Below are 26132 nucleotides of genomic sequence, written 5' to 3' on the forward strand. Positions count from 1 at the left end.
GGGTGAGCTCCTTTCTCCTTAACAATTAGTCTTCTTAGCCAACAGCCCTTAGGAGGGTATGTTACTGGGTTACTGTCAACTACAATTGAACTCACTGTAAGAGTGATATCTATGGCCTTCTTGAGGAAGAGTCTATCTTTTGAGCTCATGGATACACAGCTGACTCTAACAGAGACTATAAAATAGAAGACAGAGACCTGTCCCTCTGTAAGAGCACATGCCGGCTACGGAAACCCCCTTAATGTCTGAGCATTTCTTCACTTTGTGAATGACTGAGGTGATCTGTTAGTATAGGAAGGACATTTGGCTTGTTTCATGAATGTGCCCCTCTGGTAACACATATTCACCAGCCCCTAGGTACCACTGTATGGAGCTGAGCCAAAGTGTGAATAGATATCTAAGCTTTGTGATTTATTTCCTCTAACTTCTGCATTCTGTTACTAAATCATCTATGTTCCATCCCCATCACTATCCCCCTGCACCACAAAAAACAAACAAACAAACAAACAAAAAACAATAGCAATCTTAACTCAGGACTGAAACCAACTACTTGAGCAGAAAAAAAAAAAAAGTGACTCCCTGACCTTCATCACCAAAAGCAATGCCAAGAGCTGTGCAGAAGGCACACTGCAGAGTGAGGAGCTCATTATGGTTGCTCAGGAAATGTCAACTGAATTAAGGTGAAGAACTCAAGCTTTTTAATAGAGTATGTATGTATCTGTGTTTAAATCTTTTAAATCTTTACAAAACTTACCAAAAGTCAGCTGAAAGACAATAGTCAGATGAACCTCATGGACCTTTTGTTGGGTCTGCACTAGGAACTGCAATTTGGTCATTTTACTGACAACTAATGAACTGGACAATCACCTGACAGTGAGCACTTAACTGCTTTAGCCTAAGACTACTGCTGCAGGGGTCAGGACATGGTTCACAGACAATAAGCTTATGTCTTTCTATGAAACCATATAAAATACATGTTGTGACTTCAGCTCCAACTGTGTAGTTTACTCAGCTTGAGCTGAGGGTTCAGGCAATGTCCCACCAGGCTACCAAAACATGTCTTCTGAAACCGACACAAGCATTATCATGCAGCAGGGAAACATAAATGGCCGTCTTTCTCAACAATGGCCATGGAGCCTGATCCTGCTAGAAACTGTGCTCTCAAGCCCAGAACATAATTTGCCAGCATTGCTTCTGACCACTACATGGAGGGACAAAGAAATCATTTAGCACATAAGCATTATGACTCACTGGAAAATTTTTAGAAGCATAACGGATGTGTATATTAAAACATTATACATAAACTAAGATTTCTATATTACAATACCATCAAATCCCTATGGCTATTAAATATTTAAAAAAATTAACTCAGAAAGCTCGCCTATGTAAGCACACGGTCAAACTAAAATGTTCTTACTGCTGCTTTCAGTTTCCTTAAAAAGCATTGCAGGACTAGGCCTGTAGCCCAGGGGAAGCACTCGCCCAGCATGCACAAGGCACACCACAAAAGATACTGGGGGAAATAACACACTCAGCTAACACAAAAGGACACCTATGAGCTGTGGTTTGCTTCCACTGCCCCATTTTGCTGTAATGTATCTCCTTCTCAACTGTTAATTCTGCTCTTGAATCAATATCACACTGTCTTTATTTTTGTAGTTTTATAATAAATCAGAATCAGGTTGTATTATTTCTTTAGTTTACTCTCTTTTGTTGTAAAATTCCCTTCTTTTGTGTGTGTTTCTGTGCATGAACATGTATATATACATGAATATATATACATATACGTAAGTATATATGTATATATACACACACATGCACGTGTATGTTTGTATGTGTATAGTTATACATGCATATGTGTTATGTATGGAGGCCAAAGTTGACTGACGTTGGATTTTTTTTTTCTCAAAAACTCTCCACTTTATTCATTTTGAGACAAAAAACTAACTATATTACCCTGGCTAGCCTAGAACTCACAGAGATCTGTTTGATTCTGCCTCCCATGTGCTGGAATTAAAGGCCTATGCCACTTAACCCAGCTCTAAATTAGAATCAGTCACCATCCATCCATTTACTCATTATTCCAGAAACATTTATTAAGTATTTATGATACCACCTACTAAGCTGGCTAGGCACAAGGATACAATAATATACTAAATTCCTATCTTCAATGAGTTTATAATCTATAATGAAGTAGAGAAGCCAGCCTGATTACAGGCCACAAAGTTCAGGAACTATGGGGAGGAAGTGACTCTCAGCAGAGAAGAACTTTGGTGAGTTTTAGAGATTCCATAGAAGATACAATGTACTGTGGTATAAGTATGAACTCCAGAGGTATACTCTGGAATTCAGCTTTCTTCTCAGAAAGAAAAGCTCAAGCCTCACAGGATCATTATCATGCTTAAAAAAATGAATGCATGTAAAAACTGGGAGGTCTGGGAAACAGATCAGCAGTAGAGCATATGTTTGGCAATAATGAAGCCCTGGGTTCAACGCCCAGCAAGACTCCCTCCTCCATGGGTAAGTGGCAGCAGTCACTATGATTAGCATCAGCAATACTGGCGGTCAGTGTCACCTTGCAGTGCACCCATCTCACTCAAGTTGTAACCTAAACTTTAGACCAAAGCAGTCATTTCCCATTACTCTAAGGAAACTAGAACTAACAGAAAGCATAGAAGCTGAACACACAGTAACCTTGTCCACTTGAGTGAGTCTAGCAAAGGGGTGTTTGAAGCCCCAGAGAGACTTCAGGTAAAACTGAAGCATTTAGAACAGCTATAGTATTACAAACAAAACAAAACAAACTAAAAACAAATCCCTTAAATCAACAGAATTAAAAAAAAAAAAAAACAACTCTCATGCAAAAGTGGCTAAGGCTTTTCTCCCTTTTTTTTTTTTACTCCTAAACAAATAAAGAATAGATATACAAAACAGTGGGGCAGAGTTGTGGAATGTAACAATTTTGTGAGGAATCTTGAACATCATGTCTTTTAGATATATCAATCCCAGGACATTCCACTCCTGTTTAAACACAGGATGAAATAGTCTGCTTAGAAACAGATTCTGGAAGAAGAAACAGAAGACAAAAACAGAAGCTGTCCAAACTCCTAAGTTTGTTTTTTTGTTTTGTTTTGTTTTTGTTTTGTTTTGTTTTCCAGTCTTGGTAACTTAGAGCTGAAGGGGGAAGGGCTGGAGGAGGTCCATGATGCATATTCATTAATTTGCTGATACCAGCTGAGTGAGAAAGGAGAAAGCGTTGCTCTAGAGGACAGCTAGTAAAACAGGCAGGATAGAGTGAGACTCTGAACTCAGCCTCAGCACACATTGCAGCTCCAGGACACAGCAGGGGCTCAGAGAGCCCTGGGTCTGACCACTACCCGGGATCTATATACCTGACTTTCTATTCTGAGCCTGGTCATGACACCAACAGCCACACTGAAGTGAGATGGTCTTGGTAGCAGGAAGATGCTGTATGGAACTTGGACTCCATTAATAACTTTGAAGCATCTGTGATTTAAGTAGCACCTCTGCAGGCAGCTTGTTAGATTAGCTCTCTGATATGCAAGCTGAGGCTCTTGAGTTACTGTGGTTCGCACTGGTCCTTTTCTGCGGAGCTACTGTTTTCACTCTCTGAGGGACGGTGGTTTGGTATTGAAAGGGCAGGGGTTGGACACAGCAAACCTTGCAGGTTGGCTATAATATTTAGTGAGCCACTTCTAGACTATTGTCTTCCACTTTCTACATGAACTAACAGACAAATAACAAATAAAACATTACTTTGGAAAAGAGTCTTCAGCAATGTATCCTCTTTAAAGTGGCTTTTAGTTCCCAGCTGCCAGGACTCAGGAAACTCAAATGATCCAGAGCAGTCCTGCTGAAAGGATTGGACCTGCCTCAGACCTGGGTCTTTGCTATGGGCTCTCTCTCACTGACCTTTTCCTTCTGTCTTTCACACAGACCTTCCTAGGTACTCCTGCAGCTCTTGCAGTTCTTTCAGTGTCCAAAGGGAAATGTGGCCATGCCATGTGCCAACTTTAAATGCACTTCTCTATGCTTTCCTTCCTGGTCAGGTGTGTTTTATAATAACAAACAGTAACAAAGCCTTTTTTTTTTTTATATGACTTAAGATATTCTGTGGCTTTTGTCTTGCAAGCGTCAGCAGTAACGTCAGAGGATTGTATCCAAGGAGCTAAATGTGCAGGACCCAGGGTCAGAGCAGCTGAATACACCAACCTCAGAAAACACAGACAATGAATTGCAAATGACACTCCCAACAAAACGAGGAAAAAAACCTTCACACACAAGACTACAAAAGAACTCTACAGACACTGAATTGGCTTTCTGTGCACACTGATCCTGCTTAACTGTGTGTGGTAACTAACCCGGCGCTTCAGACGTGTGGGGCCACAAAATAAAGGTTGGGTTTTCAATTTTGGAGGAGGTGGGAGTGGGGAGGGTTGTGATAAAAATATTTTTCTCCTCTTTTGAGTCACTTCTTTATTTTTAAAACGGCTTCACTAACAGGAGATGGCCGTCGCTTCTGTTTGTATCTTCAAACAAAACGAGAGGCATTAGTCATGCAGTGATTAGTCTTCTGTTAATTCTGCTGAAGGTTCTACACAAAAGGTGTATTGTTTCAGCCAGGATTCACATCATGAAACAAACGGTTTGGTAAACTCAAAAGAAGTGATAGCCCTTTCACAGCACACAGGGTGCGGTACTGTATATTTCAACTTGTTAGCAAGTCAGGAGTATAGGCAGGACATCAGCCTACACTGCTGAGGATGAATAGGAGGCGAAACTGATGAGCTGCTCTTCAGATTTTCCCACTGGAAATTATTCCCGACTGTCCAGGCGTTACACCATTCAGGTAAATGGTGGCACAACAATATGCTTTTCCTCTCTCCATAGCCAGCCAAAGGGCATGAGACTGAGGAAGAAATATCTTTCCTTCCTGCTGTGGGAAGGAAGCAGGGTTTCTTCCTGGCCAGCTACAGCTGGAAGAGGGATACAGGCTAACCGAGGTGAAGCAGAACCTCCCCTCTACTGTTCACAGCGTTTCAAAGTGAAGCTCCTGGAGCCGTTCAGATTAGAAAGGACATGCCATACAGGGGATGAAAATTCATTAAGTAAACTAAGAGTTGAAAACATTTTCAACAAATCCATAAGATTTGTTTAGAAGCTGGATCCTTCACAGTGCTCCATGGATCATACTTAATCTCCACGCAACATATATTCCTCCATGTAGCATATATCTTCATTACATCTTCTTGCCACAGAGACTTACCAAGACTGCCACGAGATGTCATTTTTCCTCTGTGAATGATGCTTCCCTTTCGAGACTCAGTACAGTCCCACCTTCACAAGTACTCTTCTCCCTCTCAGTTCCCAGATCCTGCCTTCTGGTCTAATCTGCCTGTCTCCGACTGAACAAAAACTCCGTAAACAGAGAGCTTTCTCTGAAGTCTGTTTTCAGGCTCCTTCTCCCCACATCTGACTGCCAGTCTTGCTTAGTGAATGTTATGGGAGTATGGATGGGTAGATAAATTACTAGAAAGGTGAAAGGGAAGGGGACTCTGGAGGAGAAAGAAATGGACTTGGAAATGGATATAAGTGTTAAGAGACACAACAGCAACTACAAGAACAGTGACCGTGGTACAGACAACCGAGGTACGCGGATTACTCAGCAAACCTCCTCACTCCTTTGCTTCTGGTTGTTCTGCTCTTTTGCCCGCCTTTTCTGGTTAACTTACACTTTTCAGGGCTTTGATGTTTATACTCACTCTTATAATTATGGAAAATTTATTATGTGCAACTATGTTGGCTAAAGCAACCAGCTAAGATCTCCCTGTTTATTTAATCGCAAGACAGGGAGGTCTCCAGCAAGCATCACGGCTCCACAGGCTCTCTGAGCTTAGCAGCCCCCGGGTGTCACTGGCTTCTCAACTGCCCAAACACACAGTAGAGAGGATAAAGATTAAAGTCTTTCTCCATCCAATTTAGAAGCAGGTTTAACAAGGCAATCTTACCCATGGCTTGCTTGCCCATAGCACACTGATAGGTGTTTCTTGGCGACTGGTTGTGATGAGGGTATGGGATAAGGCCAGCACAAACACCAAGAAGAGTGAAGGGTTCAATCTCCAAGTGGGTGGTATCTCTGGCAAGTTAATGAAGATTTAGGCAGTTTAGGCATAAAGTGCTAAAACCAGTGTCTGTTTAAGGATATAAAAGATACTCTTTCTTAGGTTCCCAGGGGATTTATAATAAACTTTGATGCTAGGGAAATTAGTAAAATAAAAGCATGCTGAAATAAAGCATGAAAGAATTTAAACTGTTTTGTAATAAAAAAATATATTCTTATCAGTGATGAAAATAAAAGGGAGACAGTAAAAAGGTTCTTACATAACATTATCATTATCATAATATACACTATCAGTGATACATGATAAAAAGAAACTTCTACGACAAACACAGAAGTATGGTATCACAGTAACTTCCACATGAGCTTGCCTTTCCTTCTGTCAATAAGGACCCTGCCTCACATGTGGGGAAAGAAAAAGATCTTGTTGAAAATGAGTAGGTACAACCTATGCAGAGCAGTGCCGCAGTCCCTAGCTGACTGCAGCCACTGAGCAGTTCAAACATTAGGATTCTGAGGAAACGAATTTTAGATTTTACCCAATTTTAAGGAACTTAAAATTTAAAACTCAGGTTTAAATTTAAATAATTCAGTTTCTTATTCTAAGCTATCATTATATTTCAGACAACTTACATTTGTGAATCTACCTATTTGACTGTGAAAGTTCTATCAGATTTAGTATTTCTAATGAAATTTAGCTAAGTGTGCACAAGATTTTAAAGACTTGTATGAGAAAAATGTAAAATATCTCATTTAAAAATATTCATTACATGGTGACAGTATTTTAAACACAGTGGGATAATAAAAGCATCTAAATTAAGGGCTAGTAATTGCTAGGTGGTAAAGAACCCACCTAGCATGTGTGACACCCTATATTCAATTCTCAGTATCCCTTCCCAAAATAATAATTAATTAGTCATCATTTTCCTCTTCGTATGGCTACTTTCTAGTATGTACCAGTACCTCGTATTATATTGCTATGGGACAGTCCTGTCATAGGTATCTAACTAGTTGGTTACTTCATAATACAGTTCTACAGAAAAGTCAGGTTGGGGCTTATTTGCTTTTGGGAAAGAGCAGCCTGAATATGTAAGGGTTTTTACTCAGTAACACACATCACATTCAGGATACATGCAGTGATCCTATGTTTCTAATTCTCGGGTCTATGAAACAGAACCACAGACATTTCGATGGTTCATAGCACCTGAGGGAGAGGCCATTTCTGGGAAAGCAGTCCATACCGACTGTGGAACATAAGTTGTAATGTACCTGGTAAAAGAGCTCTACCTCCTCATCTATTCCTTGAGCACACAGTAAGCACTATGTTTCTACTCTGGAGGAGATGTGCTTTCCTTGTACCTGTAAGCTGGAAGAGCAGTGTTTTTCTTGGGACCCAGTGGAACCTTCCATCTGACAAAAGCCTTTGCGAGCAGGCAGGGAAAGGGTCTAGGTGGGCTTGCTTGTTTAAGAGGCATCAGTCTAGGTGTTTTTATTGTTGTTGTTTTAAGAAGCATAGTTTAAAGCTGTATTTGCTACACAAGAAAAAAAAAGTTTGGCTAGAGGATGTGGTTCAGTGGCAAAGAGCTTAATTAGCATGTATGAGATCCTAGGTCAAACACAAAGTTTTTATTTTATCACAAAACAGTGACTTTTTAAGATTATGTAGTGTCTCATAAATATTGAACATCTAAATGCTCTGAATTTTAATTTTATAAAAAAGAAAAATTACTTCCTTTAGAATCACAACCACTGTATACCCTGAACAGGAATGAGAGATTTCACTTACATGTACTTGATATTAAAATAAACCCACTAAATTCCAGCAGAGAATAAGTTAAAGCAAATATATATATACCCACATATATAAACTAAATCAAATATATATATTTATATGTATATATTATATATATTTAATATTATATATAATATTATGAATATTATATATTTATACCTATATGTATATATATATATATATATGGGTAAATAATGTGGTCACATTACTAACAAGGTGTTCATAGGACAATCAATTGAAATGCATAAACACATTCCTATCATCCTGTACACATACCCTGTGGGATCACGAATACACCGGTGTTCACTTAGAAAGCACACAGTAGACAGCTAGTTTCAGGGTACTGTGGAATGTGGAGTCTGGTGGGATGGGAAAGAATGCAGGTTCATTCTGTTCACTGAGGCAGGGTCTCACAGAGTAAAGGACAGAGCGAAAGTCACTATGGGTGACCTTGAATTTCTGATCCTATTGCCACCACCTCTTGAGTGACAGGAACATAGGCATGTATCACTAAACCAAGTTTTATTTTATTTTATTAAATTTTTTTTCTTTTCTTTTTTTTTTTTTTTTTGGAGACAGAATCTCACTTTGTAGCCCTGGTGTCCTAGACTCACTATGTTGATAGTGAGTCTGGCCTCAAACTCACACACTCCTAAGTACTGAAATAATGTGTCTGACATTATTCCTGGTTTTACTTGGTGCTAGGGTTTTATGAGGTGCTTTGTATATGCTCCGCCAACTGGGTTACACCCCAAATTTAAGTTCACTTTTTAAATTTATGTATATCTACAATTAAAAATAATCTTGTCGATGAATAAAATAATAGAATTATCATTTCCAAATAAAATGAATTTTATCACTACAGTATCTTGGTGACTGGGCACACCCTGCTTCATAATGCCCTATTGCAGCAAGACATGCAGTACACAAATAAGTCAGTAAAAAAAGTGAGATTTTTACTCTGTGGCAGCGAGGACCTGCAGTGAAGAGGGTAGAAAGAATTGTGTGTTTGCTTTAAATGCGGCTACTCAGAGACTCACAACAAAGTGACACCTGAGTGCATGAAAGAAGAAACAGGAGCCATCAGTGTCCAGGCATTTGAAGAGAGGCCAGGAAGGCTGCCACAGCAGGTTAGGGGAGGTGAACACACATGAGAATCAAGTATGAACAAATGCTAGGAGCCCAGCGATGTCTGTAGAGCGTCCGAGAACCACGAAGGGCTCTTAGGGACAAGCAATGGCAGAGCCTGGACTAAGTGGAAGATGGAGGTGGTGAACAAAACTCAGCCCTGGGTGTGTCATGTGACAAGTAAGGGAAGCCAGAGCTAAAAAACCACAAAGGATGTACCTGTCATTTATAAGTGTACTACTGGCTAGACATGGTGCACACACTAATTTCAGTACTTGGGGACAGACACATGAGAAGCTCTGTGAGTCTGAGGCCATCTTGGGCTATATAGCAAGTTCTAGATCAGTAGGGGCTACATAATGAGACCCAGTTCTTAAAAAAAAAAAAAAAATCCACTATAAAACAGTTCTCTAATAGTTCTTGAAATGTAGAAAGTAAAAGTAGTTTGAAAAGCTCACCACCTGAAGGGACTAAAAATTCTGACTAAAAAGCATTGTTTATCAACTTATAATATAAATATATATTTCATCTTGTAGCAGAAAGAAAAAATTAATTGCTCATGATTGAAGATAGAAACAATTAGCAAGTATGATTATTAAACTCCCTCTTAACAATATAACTGCAAGAATTCCAGCTTTAGGCAAATGGTACATTAATGACATGCATAACAGAGCAGTTGTGCAGCTGTCCTCTAATGTCTCCCAAACGAAACACAGATGCTTCTAAAATTCCACTGTGTAGGAGAAACATTATGAACATATTGGCATCTCAAGTTTACACTGCACATATGTTCAGAGATATTTTTATACCATACTATGTGTGGAATTCCTTCTCTAACAATGAGATTTCAGATATCCACTGGCAAAATCCTAGCTAAGAGAGACAAACATTATTTTATGAATGCTGACTCATTAGCTCAATGTTCATAGTAGCTGGATATTAAAATTGGAGAGGGAATTTCCTTTTAAAAGTATACACTAAGTATCACATAGTTACAGAGATAATCAATCTAAAGATTAATTGCTGGCGACATTGTGGCACTTCACTGGGTCAGATGACAGGGTGCTTTCTCACAAAATAGCACCTTCACAAGCATGTTTCCCAGAAGATCTGAACAAGACAGGGAAGGCAGACAGTACTTTCCATGGACAGATGGGTTTTAATTGTGGTCATTATGAATCTTACTTACTTATTAATTGTATGTTCGTAGAGTGCAATGTTACAATCATTTTCTTCATTCACATCTAAGTATTCAACTAGGCTCTCATGTAAGAAATCTTCAAAATTCCTGGGAAAAGATTGGTAAAAGAGAGACTTTACTGCAGTACTGTATATGACAACAGAAGATGCTGGTTTTCATTTATTCCCCAAATCCCTAGAGAGTATCAATACACTAAGGTATCTAAACACACTGCTTATGGGTCACAACGTCACTAAGATAAAAGCACTAATGGCTGATTCTTGCCAATCTGGGCCCCACTTCTGAAAGTACTGACTTTAGAAACTGTGGTATGAGGCATGCAGTGTCCACATTAACAACATGGTTATGAGGGCTTTTCTTAGTGGAAGCATTTAATGGACAGAATTTCACTACGGCCTGAGTTGGGAAATATCCCACGAATACAGCTGCATGAGGGGTGGTTTATAACGGGCTGCTGGTATAGCCGATAGAGGGGAATTGATGGACTAGAGATTAAGATACACTTTCCTTACAGCAGATGTCAAAGAATGTTACTGCTGAGTAAAGCAAGTATGAACATATTTAAAGAGATGAATAATTTCTACTTTTGGTCACTTACCTGTAACCTTGAGCCAATTCTTCCATATGCTTATTTGTGACTGCTGGCTTCTGTTTCTTGACAATTATGTAAGGCCTAGAAAGGGAAAAGAATAACTTATAGAAGAATGATGTCAGCCAATTCTGTTTACCACTGTGGAAAAGAGGGAAGAGAGCCAGACTGGTCTAGAGGGCTTGAGGACACAGTTTTTTCTGTATGAACATGCACAGTCTTTCTCTCTCTGCCACCCCTCTGACACACACACACACAACCCTATATTCCTGTGAGTATGTATAAACTACACAGTATTTCCTCCAATTATCCTAAGAATCATTTGGATTGAAATAAAAAGGCAACACAAAGATCACCATCAGTAGTCTAGATAGGGACAAAGTCTCCATGCTGTATTCTTAAAACTGTATAAGCGATCACGGAAGCGCCACTTCGCCTGCCGCTGGGAATATCTGGCTTACAGCAGTCTTCCTTTGCCCACGCTTCAGTGACTCTTCTGTGCTTTTGGTGATTTTAGTTCCTTGGAGTCATTTCCGGTCTAGAAAGTTTTCAATCACGTATGCTTCTGGGCAGGGTGGTAAAATCCTGTAGCCCCTGCTCCATTCTACCTGGGAAGGGGATTAGCTTTTTCTCTAGTGCATTCATGTTGCACAGCACTGAAAGGGTGCCTACCTGTTAGTAATTTAGTAGCAGGCTGAGTTATCTGATTAAAAGGATGGTCCATTTGAGATTGGGTACTATTGATGGTTTTAGATATCCACTGAGGATCCCGGAATATAGCCCCAACACAGAAGAACTGTTGTGATACCCACAAGAGTTGGCAGGCAAAGACCTGTCACTGAGGACAGTAACAGATATGTCTTGAGAGTTCGGTGGAGACCTGGTGTTTGGGGTGGTTTGATGCATGACTAACATCACTGAAAAAGACTGAGAAGTGACTTAGAGCATTTGGCTATATGTTTATTGAGAACAGAACAGCCTCCTTACTGGTGACTTATAATGACTGATGGGGGTGGGGAGGTGGAAGAGCAGTCTGGCAGATTAACCTGTAACTGTCAGTGGTGACTTGACTCGAAGGCTTCACCACCACAAGGAAATACTCACAATAAGAATGGCACGAGGCATGGAAACATCAAGGGCTGTTGCTATTTGGATAAGCAGCTCTTACTGAGGGGAGCGAGAAGCCAGCAGACACTTGTATGTCTATCCTGAAGCCCAAATAATGCTGTGAAGACTAATGAACACTTTGAATCAAGCAAAAAGAGAAGCTAAAGCTCACAGATGGGAAGAAAAGTCAGTAGTACCTCCAACTCCTGGCTTTTGGTGAGGAATCACAGACCCACTCCTGCCCCAATCCAGGATCTCAGGTTATGGCTCACAATTGAAAGCAGAAACCAGAGTAGAAAGGGGAGAAGCCACTTTACTCAATAAATTCTTCTATTCCAGCCAGATCTCTGATCTGCTAATATGAAATGACCTCTAAAAACCAATTAACTTTCTTTTAGAATATATTTTATTAAATGTTTAGAGTAAAATAAAAAGTTCTGAACAGGAAGTGCTTATACTATGCCAATGCTTCACCTGCCTCCTAGGTCATATTGTCTAATCCTCCAGTTCCTTCCTCTTTTTAAGATAGGATCTCACCTCAGAGATCAGGCTGGAATTTACAGAGCCCTACCACCTGCCTCTGCCTAACTGCTAGAATTAAGGCCACCAGCCACCCCGCCTGGCCTAAGCCACTGGTTAGCAGCTCTATGTGAGCACCCGATACTCTCTCTGTAAGCACTTCCCCAACCTACTTGTTATTTCTCAGCACAGTCCTAAGTAGGCATTACCATTCACATTTCAAGCCAAGGACACCAGACCTCAAAAACTTAGGAATATTCAGAATCACACAGTCACGAAGTGGCCAGCTAGGACTCAAATGTGAGTATCTTATTTTCAGCAACATCATAAGAGAAACCAAGTCTGACCAAGTCAAGCAAAAATTACTTTACTAGAAGCATTAAGAATTTACCAGAGGACGATTATGCTAGGCTCCTGTCTATGAGTATAGCAGAGTATCATTAGGAATCATTTCATTGACTTTTTTTTTTTTCTTTTTGTATTGCCAGTCCTGTTTGGTTCTATCCTGGGTCTCTGAATTATTCAGCCTCTGGTTTTTGGCCCTCTAGGTAGTGACAGGGGTGGGATCCCTCTTGTGTCACAGGTCTCAAGCTGGACCAGTCATCAGAGGCTTCATCCAGCAACTGGTGGAAACAGATGCAGAGACCCACAGCCAAACATTAGGCAGAGCTAGAGGAATCCTGTGGAAGAAGGCGGGGGGAGGGGGGGGGAGAATTGTAGGAGCCAGAGGGGTCAAGGACACTGAAGAAAACCCACAAAACTAATTAACCTGGGCTCATAGGTGCTTACAGAGATTGAAACGACAATCAGGGATGGGTCTGCTCTGGCTCTCTGCACATAGTTTACGGTTGTGACCTTGGTCGTCTTGTGGGACTCCTAACAGTGGCTGTCTTTAACTTTTCTGACTGCTTTTGAAACCATTTTCCCTCTGCTGGCTTGCTTCATCCAGCCTTAACACAACGGGTGATGCCTAGTCTTACTGCAACTTGGTATGGCAAATCTGACTGCTATGCATGGGAGGACTGCACTTTTCTGAAGATAATCAGAGGAGGAGTGGATCTAGGGGAGAGGGGAAACTGCTTTGGGGATATAATACATAAAAGAAGAATAAGGGGTGGGGAGGGAGAGGGAGAGAGAAGGAATGAGAATCAAGGGAAGAGGAGAAATACTGAGTACTGAGAAAGATCAGGAGCTGGGCCAGTGAAGAGGATCCAGGGAGTGCTGAGTAGGAGGTGATCTTAAGCTCATGTCCCTGCATGACCCTGAGATGGGCTGGGACAGATACTAGTGGGATTTCTGTGCATACTCAGCTGGAGGACTCAACCTGTGTGCGATAAGCACGAAAGGGGCCACTTTCCTACCGTTACCACCTCCTTTTGCATCCTAACATTTTCCTTGGCTTTTCTCAGCCTTTCTCCTTTTACTTTCTGGTCAAGTAACATAACTACAAATACTTTAAGGCTGGGTAGAATACAGAGGTGAAAATCAGGACTGTTGGAGTCAAGCGACTTCTAAGGACTATCAAGAAAAAAACAATTCTACTCTAGTCTAGCTCTGGGCATTTGGCTCAGCCTCACAGATCCCGAAGTTCCTCATTAAAATGAAGATAATAATTCAAATAATGGCCTTCCACAAATAGCATACCCAGTAAAACAGACAACAACTAGCACCCATTCCCTAGCAGAGCTAGTTGTACCAGTAATTATTTCTGCCTCTCCTGGCAGACTGAACTCTGAGCACAGAAAATAGCTCCCATTAGTTTTCATATCTCCCATTAATCTCTAAGGTGTTTGAAAACTGAATCAAATTTATCTTTACAACAACAACAACAACAAAAAGGCTAAAGCAGCTTCAAAACTAGAAGACTATTTCTTCCAAAAGTTCACGTAGAGACTTAAGTTCTTAACAGCAACATACCTACACAATCGTCCTCCATCAGAAGAAATATAAACACAGCGATCTGTAAGATTTGTGGAGATAGAAACAAATTCATTGATATATCCTGCTCTTCGCATCAACCGAAATGTACTAACAAGCTTTTTATGGTCTCGAATGACACCCAGGATGTTACCTAGACAAAGAGAAGAAACAGGTGAGTCAGAAACAAAGAACAAATAATCCTACTAAAATTATCCATCCAATCATAATGCTGAGAAGCAATGAGAAGTCACTGGAACATAGTTACTGACAGCAGTCATCCACAGGCCAGATCTAGGAAGAGTGTGATCAAAGCTGGGCTGAGGGCCTTGGAGACAATGATGGAGGAATTCCCCAAGAGTTTACTTGACTGTCCTCAGCTGTCAGCATGGTGAGAAGAGCATGAGCTTCACACCAGAACAGGCAGGAGTGAAGCCTGGCCTGTTAATTCCACAGGTGTCATGTGGAGGAGACTGCTGAGAACTCTGCCTTGGACACTACAGAACCTGCTGTGAAACTAAGATGCCAGTTTTCACCTCCCAGGCTTAGCACTAGGATTCAGAGAGGCACAGCATGACATGCAGACTGAGAGCTGGCTCACCACCAACCCCTGCTAAACACTGACAAGGCAGGAAGCTGACTGCCCTGCTGACGACCTGACCCTTCCCCACGAGCCTGTATTATAGAGGGCTAGAGACTCCCTGAATGGGAGGAAAGGATGGCCAGAGATGAGCACATCAGACAGGACACAGCTACCGAGTGAAAAGGTGGGCACACTGCTGCCAGCCTCTGGGGGCTTAAAGGATGCAGAAGGAAGAAACAGACATGAACCAAAGAAGATCATTTTCCCACAGCTGCTGAGCTCTAAGTACTGTATGGCTTAGGACTATGAAGTGAGCTGATCTGATCATTTCTGCAGAACTGTGTGTATACCCAAGTAGCTATCAAGATAGTACACAAAGCTTATTTTACCATGGATGTTTTAGAAACTGCAAATAGATGGAAAGCAGTAGTTGGACCTCAGCAGTGTTCTCAGAATCTTGGGTAGCACACCCAAAAGTTCAGCTGTTTCTAGTACTACTTTTCTCCCTTTAAAGCCTACTGGAGACAGCTTCTTGGTTAGGGGTGGGAGATCACATCCACTTCCCCCTCTCAGCGCTGGGGGGATCTGGCTTGGATCTGTACAAGCTATCTGCAATTGATAACCAACCTTTCCGAAGAAAACTTAACTTCTCCACTGGAGTCTCACTGAGTATACTAACCACTTTTAAGGGCAGGCCCCATGCCCAGCAGTAGATGGCTGAGACAAAAAAAATCCTCAGTGGTATTTTTACAGTTTTAATTTTTTTGTCTCATATTTGTTTGGGCAATTTTTTATCATAATGGTCTTTTGCTTGTGCTTTTGTTTGTTTGTTTGGTTTTGGTTTTTCAAGACAGAGTTTCTCTGTGTAGCCCTGGCTGTCCTGGACTCGCTTTGTAGACCAGGCTGCCTCAACTTACATCTATCGGCTTCTGCTTCTGTGAGTGCTGGAATTATAAGAGTATGCCACTGTGCCTGGCTCTTGCTTGTGTTTTTATGGGTTTTGTTTGTGTATCTCCATGTGTGCTGTTTCTTCTGCTTTTTCTTTTGTTGTTCTTTGTTTGGTTTGGTTTTATTCTAATTTTTTTTGGGGGGTGTCTATTTGTTTTCTGAAGAGACAGGAAAAGAAGTTGTAGAGTTGGAAGTGCAAAAAGGTGGGGAGGACCAGGGAGGAGATGAGGGAGGGGAAACCATAATCAGAATATATTGATGGAAAATATTTATTTTCAATAAAAATAAAACAAAAAATAAATTCAGGTCTATCTAGAATCAGAACTATAGTATGCTTATGCTTTAAATACAAAAATAATGGATTTCCTCTCTATTCCCAAAAGTTTGCTTAGGATAGTAGCTCTCAGCCTTCCTAATGCTACAACCCTTTAATACAGTTCCTTACGTTGTAGTGACCACAATTACAAAATTATTTTTGTTGCTACTTCATAACTGTCTTGCTACAGTTATAAATCATAATGTGAATATCTGATATGCAACCTCTATGAAAGGGTCATCGACTACTCCAAGGGGCTGCGACCCCAGGTTGAGAAACACTGGCCTAGGATGGCCATCTCTAGTGCATACCTACCATTCAGGAAGACGAGAAACACATTTGGGTAAGAGAGTTCTTCTCCACATAATAAACTCACATCTTCTACTCCCAAGTTACCAGCTAACTTAATAATGGGTCCATCTTCCATGTCAGTTGTAATATGTGTCATGAGGGCCAAGTTTTTCACCAAACCACAGGCCTAACAAAAAACTGACAGTCATTTCTAAGAATAAACATTAGTCAAATTGTACAGTTTGTATCTGAAAATGCTCACCACTTTGTTGTTGGTAATACAAATGAGTACAACCTTGAAAGAGACACTTGGAGATTCAAACACACACACCTACACACACATACGTGCAAACACACAGATACACACCCTTACTTCAAACAACCTCACCTTTAAAAAGTGCATGCCCTTTAACCTGAGGAAGTTATCTCCAGATAACAAGAGAGGACATTGTCCTCACTAGTTTATTGTCAATTTGATACAGGCTAGACTTACCTGAGAAGATGTACCACAACTGAAGAAAAAAAAAAAAAAAAAGCCTCCAGAGAATTGGCCTGTAGGCAGGTCTGCAGTCCATTTCTTAATTAGTGACTGATATGGGAGGGTCTGTTGTGGTAACACTTTCCACGCATGGGCTGGTGGTCCTGGGATGTGTAAAGGAGCAGGCTGAGCAAGCCAGTACGCAGTGCCCCTCCATGGCTCCTGTTTCAGTTCCTACTTCCAGTTCCTACGCTGACTGCCCTCGGTGATGGAGTGTGACCCGGTAATATAAGCCAAATAAACCTTTTCTTCCCCAAGCTGCTTCTAGTCACAGCATTTAACACAGCAACAGAAACCCTAACAAAGTTAGAAATTGTTACCAGGTCAACAGGTACTGCTATTACAGACCCGATTATGTGCTTTTTAGATGATTGTGGAAAAGCTACTTAGTGTGCAGAGCTCAGCGGGTTGTTCTGTGGAGGCTTGGAAGATAAGAGTGCTGAGATCAGTAGACACAATGGAGGCCTGGCTTGTGAGGTTTCAGAGAGCAGTTTGAGAGTCCCTTAAAGAGTCTATCAAGGCTGTTCAATATTTTGAATTAAGAACCAGTAAAGTGAAACCTTTGCTTTGTTGAGAAAATTGATACTGGTCTTCAGTATCAGCTGGAGCTGTAGAATCAACAGTGATGAAGAAGAGAGCAGCAGCATCACCGAGGATGGTAACCTGGGAGTATTCCCTCAGGGTCAGTGTAGGAAGCTGTGGTTGAGGGGAAGCCAAGCTGTACCCTGTGCTGGCAGCCAAACTTGGTGATGTGTAAAGGTTTCCCGGTTAGTACTGGTTTCGAAAGCATCAAGGCATCTGGGCACTGGGAAAGGACATAGGTGGGTGTAGAGACTCAGCTGAAGTAGACTCCCCAGAAATAAAGGGGTCATGTAGAGGAGTGAGGCTTGGCACCATGTGGTAGGGTTAGAGTGCCTGAAAAGAGCCCAGGAGAGGCTGCTGGTGAAGCTTCAACACCCTCACAGTGATAGAAACCCCAACTAAGAACAGCAGAAAGTTAATTTAGCTGTGGATGATGGCTGAAGCAATCCCTGAGAAATTTAAGCGCTTCAAAATTCATGATGCATCTGAAAACTAAATAAACTTAATGTGAATTTTCTTACAGTTTAAGGTAAATTAGATTATTTTCTAAAAACCACGGTCTACCTAGACTTCTAATTTTCACTTCTTTTGAGTCCTAACATATTCTTACACTTTGAAGCCTACACCTTTCACTTTTTATTAACCAATTTTTTCATACATCGTGTATTTATGGGGTCTCTAGTGCAGGAGTCTCAGGATAGTGGAAACCCACCTTCCTCCATTACCTGAAGACATGGAAGTGGCTCACTTTCCTCTGCTACCTAAGGACAGTGGTGGTCCACCTTTCTCCATTACCTGAGGACAGTGGTGGCCCACCTTTCTCCATTATCTGAGGACAGTGGTGGCCCACCTTTCTCCACTACCTGAGGACAGTGGTGGCCCACCTTTCTCTATTCATTTATAGAATCAGGTGACACTAACAACAATATCATGAGAAAGAAAAGGCTGAGACTGAAGAAACACTGAGGACACTGAGCACATACATGGGGTAGCTTACAACAGCCTGCAACTCCAGTTCCAGGGCTATAAAGTCCCCTCCTCTGGTGTCACTGGTACCTGCGTGCAAATGATGCATACACATACACTCAGCTACACACATACACATACAAACATTTTAAAAAAATCTATGAATAAGAAAGAGCCATGGAACATAGGACACAGCGAGGCTAAGCAATTAAATCTTGTCAATTCTATTAATTTGGTGTTTAGGTAATGGTTTGTGCTTCCTATATAAATCAGAATTACTTTAGGTCTTAGAGTATATGTTCCAAACTGTTTTCTCAAGGCACACCTAAAGAAAATAAAAAGCTACTCAGAGCTCCTCTTGAGCGTCAAAAGTGATTGCTCTCTCAGTTGTCCACATTCTAATCACCTCTTCATTGCACGGTTTGGTTCTCAGGATAAAATGAGAATGAGAAATGTTGACTCTGAATCTCTCCAATGAGATGCTGAATCAAGGCTTCTGGTTTCAGAGCTACTCTGTAGTCTTGACAAACTGCATCAGCATTTCTTGCCAAATAAGCAGTTAATCAATGACTCAGCAGTTAAGAAATGACTAAGGTCTAGAAGCAGAACCCCACACTTTCACCATAACGGTATGACCTTTGACCCCACAGAGACTCTCATGGTACTTTACCTCTCCTTCAGGCGTGTCGGAGGGACAGAGCATTCCCCACTGAGATGGCTGGAGAGAACGAGGACCACTCACTTTTCTTGTTTTTTCAAACTGGGAAGATATCCTTGTCATCATGCCGAGCGCAGATATGTATGACAATCGAGACAGCACCTGGGTCACACCCTGGCGGTCCATTTTAAATCTCTTTAGAGACCAATTTCCCTGGAAAGAAATAAAATGAGTGAGGCTACTCTAACCTTTCCGTAGAATGAGAAGTTTGTCATAGCAACTGCCTGACAATGCACATACAGCCATGATGTACCTATAGAAACCAAAATGATACAAGTAAAGTTAAAATGCAGCCTGATGATTTGCTGGGGTTTTCTAGGCAAGGGCTACACTGTGGCAAGCAGCCAGCTTCAAATGTTCATCACAGGACAGTCACCTTCTTTAGGACTCAGGTTCTACTTCCCACAACAGTTCAACCTGAGGCTGAAGAGTGTGAGGTGTACACACTCTTCAGGCAAAAACAAGTCTAAAACTCAAAGGGAAATCTCATGTTGGATTATTATTTAGATGCCTTCCAAAGGTAGTGTTAAGACAAAGATAAGTGCAGAAAAATGTGATTCTGATAGTACTTTTGACATAATCATCTATACTTTCTTAATCTAGATCTAAGAAATAGGAATTGCATGTTTTAACCTATCTTGGCCTTTTTGTGTTTGTTTGTTTGTTTATTTGTTTGTTTTCAGTACTGGGGAGCAAACCTAGGGCTTGCAAATGCTAAGAAGGTGTTCTTCTACCTGAGCTACATCTTCAGCCCTAAAACTGTATTTTATTAACATTAAGAAATACTATGTTGTTAAATCAAGAAATACCTCTGTGGTCATAGCAACATTAAAACAGATTTATGTCATCACTGTAAAGATGATATAATGATGAACACTATTACTTTCTATGCTAACCTGAAATATTAACAAAATAAAATGGACTTATGTAAGTAAATCTTAAATGTTAATTTCATCTTCTATATACTGAACATATTAGATTATATTAAACTATAAGGTTTTTGGCTGTATAAGTTGTACACATTATATAATATTCTCCAAAAACTGTAACATAACTGCAGAAAATAGTATACATTGCAAAAGGAAAGTAAAAAAACATCTCAAAAAACATTTGACCCAATTATCTTTATGACTTCACAGAGGAATCTGTTTATGCTGGGGTGTTTCCTCTTGAAGAACCAGATGAAGATTATGACTATTTTCTTAGAAAAACATACAAAAGACAACTAATACAAACTTTTGAAAACAGTTTCAGGAGAATACTTATATGGATCCTAGCTTTAGAGCTTTTCCTCAAAACAGGAAAATTAGTGTGATTTTAGGAGATCAAATAAATTATATTAAAATTTATTTTATATTAAAATATGACTTCAGGGCGTCTCCCTCATTAGTCAAATTTTACTTTGCTAAACTCAAAATCCATTTATTAGGAACATTTAATTTTTTGACAGAGGGGTAAGTGCTAAATTCTAGGCATAAAGCTCTACACACCTCAAAAGCCAAAAGCAAGCAAAAAGCTATCAAGTGGGCAAATGTCTGACTGCTACACACTCAGCTGGCTTCCTTTTATCCTTGGGATGAGACCTATGCCCAGTGGGTAGGAATAATAAGGTAAATAGCACAGAGCTAAAATGAGGCAGCCTGCTGGTAAACAGGAAGCAAGGGGAGAAGGAAGTGGAGAGAATCCGTTCTAGTCTCCTGCAGGAGCAAACCAGAAGGAATCAAAAGAACAAACAGGAGGAAACCACAGTGTAAAACTGCTCCACAGTGAGGCTAACTTGGTGAAAGCTTTCTTTCGAGGGGAACACTCTGGGTGACCTCAGATGGAGACACAGCTGCCACAAGGCCTAATGCTTTCTAATAAGCAGGTGGTCAAGAAGATAAAACAGCGTCCTGCTGAGAGAACGTGGCCAGGAAGAAGGGAAAGCAACCCCGACAGGAGAATGCTCAGCATGGCAGGCTCTTCAACCTCGAGAACCCAGACCATGGGAGGGTAAGGTGCCAAAGGCACAGAGTAGGGCTGCATCTATACTTTAGCTGCCCACATAGAGCCACTAAAATTTCTAAAGCTGAGAGCTGAAGCAAGTCTTCTTTATTATTTCATGGTTATGGGAGTCAAAGTGTTGGGCCACGCTGTTCTTTGTTGGGGCAAGATACCATCCATAAAATTGTGTGTCTGGTATATCAAATGCAAGGCAGACTCATCAGATAGATGTACAGTTGCTATGCTTTTAAAAAGGGAGCAGATACCTATCTGATAACCCTTCATGAACATCCGGGCCCTAAATACACAGCAGCTGCAGAGGACCAAGTTCAGTGCCCAGAAAGGAATAGCTTATGGATCTCTGAAGAATATAAAAGAAATAAGACGCCTTTGAATGGCTTTGGACAAAAGCTGCCAACTAAGAAATCTGCCTGAAATCTATCAACCTTATTGCAGGAAAAAAAATGGAGGGAAGTACCCATGAGAAGAATGACTGTGAATAGTTAAGCCTCTCCCTGTAAGTGCATTTTTCATATTGCCATGCAGCAGAAACTATAATTTAGCACTGAAGTTGTATGGTAATCCTTCTTAGTCCATGAGGGATGTACAGAACCCAATAATCCTATGCTGTTTTTTTCCACACACCCATGATAAATTTTAATTTGTGAATTACACACAGTAGAAACTTAAAAACTAATAAAAACAGGAAAATTATAGGTAAAATTGGAAAAAATAAAAGAAAAATAGGAAAAAAACAGAAGCTATTTAAATTTATTAATTACTTCTGAAAATTTCCATTTTGTGTTTTTAGACGGTAATAGTCTTAACAAGATGAGAAAGATGAGAGGGAATGCCTCTCTTAACAAAGCCTACTGAGAACACTTCTGTCTCATGGGTTCCCAGAGTACTTTGCATTTCTAGTCCAGTTAATGAAGTCACAAACTGCAGAGCAGGCTGGAGACTCACGGTAGAGATGGCATTCACCATGCCATTGGTGATCTGGTCTTGGCGCATGTGTTTCACCACATCAAACTGGGCTGCTCTTTGTTTAGGAATCACTTGGTCTGCAATTTTCTTCATTTCTGAATTAAATTTTTTAAACAAATCTTCAAAAAGAAGAGATAAGAGCTAGAAGAAAAAATACACAATGATTAAGCTTAGGTTTCAATGAAGGCTCTGTTTAAAAAAGGACAAATTTTAAAACTGAAAACATTTTTGTAAAAATTCAACTTAATACATATATACACAAGTTTGATAACTGTATGTCAAACACTATGTGGGAATGCTGAATGAGAGCAAAGGAATGGCCTCATTTTAATTTACCAAGTCTGAGAACACTGAAGACAGGATGTTAGCTAAACTTTCCTGTACTACTGGTATAATATAAAGTGCCAGAGCCACGTGGAAAACTGCCCTAGCATTCTCTTCCTGGGCTGTCCTCTAGAGCAGTGGCTCTCAACCTCTGGCAGCTGTGATAACACACTGGCAAGGTGAAGTTTCTCATTCAGTATATCAAAGGAAGACATAGTAATCTCCATTTCTAACAAGTCACAGGAAGCAAGGCCAGCCTGGTCTAGAGTGAGTTCCAGGACAGCCAAGGCTACACAGAGAAACCGTGCCCAAGGCTACACAGAGGAACCGTGCCTCAAATAAATAAATAAATAAATAAATAAATAAATAAATAAATAAATAAATAAATAAGTAGCAAAGAGAGGGGGGTAGGAGGAATCAGTTTCCTACTGACATCCATATTTAGCTGTATGAGGACACTGACATCCGTATTTACCTGTATGAGGCAACCTATACACATAAAATTTAAACAAACTGAAATATACTAGTACATTAGCAACCAATGAAAAGAACAAAAACTAATACAACATCATGGCAAGACCTAAAAAACACAAACTCAATGAAAGAAATCATAGACAAAGTCACATCTGTATTTCCTCCAGCACTACTAAACTACACTATGTCTGAAGGCACAGACAAGTGGCAACGCAAGAGCAGAACACTATGAAAGAAACAGCCCAAATTCAGGCTGACTGTGGATTATTTTGGGAGTTTAGAATTCTTCAGGCTTTAGCACAGGGAGAGCCAACACTCATAGATTCTGTTTTCCTCCCCCCATGGACTATTCATAAAAGAGTAAGAGAAACCCTGAGGAAGCCACCTTTGTTGGAACAAAGGCAACTGAACTCTTAGCTACTTTCTTGGATTTTCTCCCATAGGAAGCAAATCTATAAGCAGCTGGGGAAGGGTCAGGATGCCTACTGTCTAGCATGTCTCAGAGGCAAAAGTAACCAAAGCTGTCTGCCCTGGACACCTACAAGCCTTGCACCTAGAAACAATGAACAGCAGGCTGCCAATGGGGGAGGCTCAAGAGATCTTCTGGTCACTAATGTCAAGAAAAGGTACAAACCTAGAGGGATAAGGTGGATTCCAAATCTAGCTTCCTTGGGGCAGGAGCAGGAAACCTGCTAAGGCCAAGGATCACTGCACAGCTAGACAGAAGGGGCCTAGCCCATACGGAAGGGGCAGGAAACAGAAAGCTTTCCTTTACGAAACTTTGGACAAGGAAGAAATGCCCATCTTCATATTCCTATTCAACTCAGAGGCAGAGGTGACAGACAGTTCAATGGGGCAATGGGAGGGATATCAATAATGGGAAGGAAGCCATAAAGCTGTCTTTACTTGAGGAGAACACATCATCAACAAAGAAGGTCATAGGGACTCTACAAGAAACTGCATTATGAAGATGTGAATTTCACTAGCTTGCAAGATAAACAGATAAAACAGAGCAACTGTATTTAAAATATTCCCAAGAGAAATGATTCAGTCTCTCAACAGGAGACACATACCACAGTCAAAGGTCAGATGACTGAAGTTATTTACAAGTTAGTTCTCAACAAATTATCCTACAGATTTAAATGCAATCTCAGCCAAAGCTACCAGTCACTACTTTGATTACTCATTTGTTAAGAAAAAGAGAGATGCCATTGTGAAATTTAAGTAAAATGTTAAAATTCCTGTTTATTGTCAATTTTAGAAAGACACTAACATATTTCACTGTCTCTGCAGAAAATTGGAGAACTAAATTATTCTTCTGCAACTCTTTAAAACAAAGCATTTCAGAGGCCACGCGTGTTGGCATACATGTTTAAACCTAGTACTGAAGAGAAGAGGCGGTGGACGGAGCTCTTTGAGTTCCGGGCCAGCCAGGACTACATAGTGAGAATCTACCTTTTTTTTTTTTTTTTTTTTAATCAGTTTTGCTAGTATTTTTTTTTCTTGCCTTTTACACAAAAATTATGTCTCAATACAGATAATGATAAAATGTGCTATTTTTGAAATTCCACATAATGAATGTGTTAGAATGAAAATATTAGATAACATTGACTTTCCACACCATAAAGAAATAATGAAAATGGAAATGATTCTCATCAACTACTAAGAAAGCCATTAAGAGAAAAGCTGGTCAATTTTAAAACAGATGAACTGGCACTGCAGCGCCTGAAGCCAGTGAGCAGGCCCCACAGCACAGAAGGCAGACACGGTCTCCCTGACAGCACACAGCACTGTCACCCATCAAGTAGCCAGAAAACACAAAATGGTCAAGAGCGTCTATCTAGTCTCTCTCACACAGCATATCACAGAACTTCAGTGCCTTTATAACCACATCAGCCATCACTGTAATTAATTAATTAACCAGTATGGAATTAATTAATTAATTCCTCCTTCCCCTTACTGGTTCTTCCCACAGCCATCAGCCAAATCTAGAATGTAGAAAATTCCTTAGAATTAAATATTCACTTCTTGTTAGTCTGATGAGGAAAGGATAGGAGCTCCACAAGGACCAAATATATCTGGGCACAGGGTCTTTTCTGAGACTGACGTGCAACCAAGGACCATGTATGAATGTAACCTAGAACCCCTGCTCAGATGTAGCCTGTGGTAGCTCAGTAACGAATTGGTTTCCCATAGTGAGGGGAACAAGGACTATTTCTAACAGGAACTCAATGACTGGCTCTTTGGCCTCCCCACCCCCCAAGGGAGGAGCAGTCCTGTTAGGCCACAGAGGAGAGCTTTGCAGCCAGTCCTGAAGATACCTGATAAAACAGGATCAGATGAATGGGGAGGAGGTCCCCCCTATCAGTGGACTTGGAAAGGGGCAGGGTGGAGATGAGGGAGGGAGGGAGGGAGGGACTGGGAGGGAATGAGAGATCGGGACAAGACTGGGATACAGAGTTAACAAAATGTAACTGATAAAAAAATAAAATTCAAAAATAAATAAATAAATAAATAGATAAATAAATAAATATTCACTTCTTGAAACACACATAAGATTAAAAGAAATCTAATATACAACCAACCAACTGCAACAAGTGAGATCCTTACTCTCCTCATGGATCCCTTATGACAGTAAGAAATTACTCTTTCAAAAGCTTAGGTCTGAAAATGATACTTTTTTAATATACAGTTCTATCCTTTAGAGAAAATATCTTATGTCTACATAATGTAATTTTCTATCTGTGAAACTGAAATAATTTGATGACTGTCATTTGTTTAAACAATCCAATTTGAGAACTGGGGGTTTCTGGGTGCGCAGGAGGATGATGCAAATGGAACAAGATGAACTTCTAATATGAGAGAATATATGAGAGCTGATTTTACTTTTATTTTTATATATTTGAAGATTTTCATATTAATACTCTTATTAAGATATTTTTCAAAGATACTTAGAAATAAATCTTTTTTTAAAATCTTATTTTGTGTGTGTGTGTGTGTGTGTGTGTGTGTGTGTGTGTGTGTGTGTGT

The 26132-nt window shown here is 40.4% G+C and overlaps 1 protein-coding gene across 3 annotated transcripts in view; it reads right to left on the reverse strand.

Moving 5' to 3' along the window:
* Positions 1-26132, reverse strand: part of Polr3b (RNA polymerase III subunit B) — a 109260-nt gene that overhangs the window by 44544 nt on the left and 38584 nt on the right. For all 3 annotated transcript variants that reach the window (XM_055627876.1, XM_055627875.1, XM_055627877.1), the window contains 7 exons: positions 22284-22445; positions 19287-19487; positions 16555-16717; positions 14393-14546; positions 10859-10933; positions 10249-10347; positions 6030-6157 (listed from right to left, as the gene is read on the reverse strand). In XM_055627876.1, the coding sequence (XP_055483851.1) occupies positions 6030-6157; positions 10249-10347; positions 10859-10933; positions 14393-14546; positions 16555-16717; positions 19287-19487; positions 22284-22445 (982 nt within the window). The remainder of the gene's footprint in view (positions 1-6029; positions 6158-10248; positions 10348-10858; positions 10934-14392; positions 14547-16554; positions 16718-19286; positions 19488-22283; positions 22446-26132) is intronic.

This window comes from Psammomys obesus, unplaced genomic scaffold, assembly GCF_907164565.1.
Source record: "Psammomys obesus unplaced genomic scaffold, mPsaObe1.curated_primary_1811, whole genome shotgun sequence".
Classification (NCBI taxonomy): Eukaryota; Metazoa; Chordata; class Mammalia; order Rodentia; family Muridae; genus Psammomys; species Psammomys obesus.